At 45.5% G+C, this 1,748-nt stretch overlaps 1 protein-coding gene across 1 annotated transcript in view; it reads right to left on the bottom strand.

The window, feature by feature from the left end:
- Window positions 1–1,748, bottom strand: part of KIAA1109 (KIAA1109 ortholog) — a 146,012-nt gene that overhangs the window by 72,194 nt on the left and 72,070 nt on the right. Inside the window, exon 41 of the mRNA XM_023520429.1 lies at window positions 58–288. Within this exon, the coding sequence (XP_023376197.1) occupies window positions 58–288 (231 nt within the window). The remainder of the gene's footprint in view (window positions 1–57; window positions 289–1,748) is intronic.

Below are 1,748 nucleotides of genomic sequence, written 5' to 3' on the forward strand. Positions count from 1 at the left end.
GAAGTCCAGTTTCGATGCCTCGCTTCTCCCGCAGACATACACGTGAGGCTGTGGGACCCAGGCGCTACCTGTCCTCGTGAGGGAGCTGCTCTTGGCAGCCGCGCTGCTCCTCTGGGGGGTCCCCTCCAGCAGGTTGTGCAGGCTCGGGAAGCTCCCGGTCAGGTAGCTGAGCAGGCTCTCCTTCCTGGGGCTCTCCTTGACCGGCGGGCCGGCACGGCCCACGTGCACTGGCGAGTCCGTGGCCGTGTCGCCGCTGGTGTAGCTCAGAGAGTGGTATGGGTGGATGCCCTGCAGAGGGAACACAGGCTCATCCTTACACCTGCACACGCGGCCGTGACGACACCCACTGTCACCTTGACACTACCACCAGTGGCCGCTCACGGAGAACCTCAAAGGTACGTCAAATGCTGCCTAACTCTTAGCACAGTGCGAGGACAGCCTTTATCACCACTCACTTATGTTAACAATGGTGCATTAACTCCCTCTGAAACCCGAAGAGGAAGTCTGGTGCAAGACTTGCACCCCGAGATTCTTACTATTACCCTTCCCACACCCTGATCACAACCCTCTGCGTTAAGGGTGGATTCTCTGTAAAGCTCCAAAGTGCCAAAATGAATTTCTAGTAATTCTGAGGAAAAACAAAAGAAAATCAAAAATTACAGAATTGTCTACTCTCTACTGGTTCTGTCACATCTAAAAGCAGAATTTCAGATCATTTTTAAACATAGTACGAAAAATGACTATATAGTCAGAAAGCAGAGAGAAGCAGAAGGCTAAAAAAATCACTTTTATTTTCAATTCTTTGGGGGACTTTTATAATCCACAAACAAAGGAAAATTCTAAAAAATTTATGAAAAAGAACAGCATTAACCACAAAACCCCTAGTGATCAGAAGGTTTGGAAAAACTGTCAACCCGGGAAAAAAATCTGAGGCATATTAAGGAGCTGAGAATTTAAAGCACCCTGGCCTTCTAACTACACTGTAGAAAGAGAATAATCCCAATAGTTCGAGAGTTTAAAAATGTATATCGAGCCATCACTGACTATTTTTATTAAAAGAGCTATCTACACAGAACTAAAACTCCACAATTTCCATAATTTCTGTGTAGAAATTATATTTTAACATAGTCAAACTTATCAATCATTGACCTTATGGATTCTGGATATTAATATAATTCAATACCCAGGTTTTCAAAGAAAGTTTTAAAATATTAACTGTTTTCAGTGCTCAGAAAAGCAAACTACCAAGAAAACCCACGACACGTGCCGAGTACCGTTCTGGACATTTCCATGTACTAGCTATTTCTCACAACAGCCTTCTGAAGGCGTTTACTACTGTAAGCCTCACACGCAGTGCAGTTAAAACTTGTTGGGTCACAGGCCACGGGGTGGCAGAGGCGGGACAGAAACCAGGCAGCCTGGCCCCCAGGCGAGCCGACCACTCTGCTGCATGTCTGCGTCTTACGGAGCTTTGGTTAAATTTCCTGAAACAAAATGATGTCATTAAACCATCAAACAGCCTAACTGGAACTGCACGCCGGTCACGCACGATGACGAGGTGACGGACACCCTCAATGCTGCATTTTACGGAACAGTCGGTCACTCTCCTTCACCGTCACGTACTGACAACCTAACGTTCAAAGAAATGTGTAGACTAAAAGTCAGTAACCCTGTTAACGTAACACAAACCACTATGTTTGCTAAATTTAAATATTCAGGGTAGAAACCTGATACTTAAACTTGAGATG

Source organism: Pteropus vampyrus, unplaced genomic scaffold (assembly GCF_000151845.1).
Source record: "Pteropus vampyrus isolate Shadow unplaced genomic scaffold, Pvam_2.0 Scaffold263, whole genome shotgun sequence".
NCBI lineage: Eukaryota > Metazoa > Chordata > Mammalia > Chiroptera > Pteropodidae > Pteropus > Pteropus vampyrus.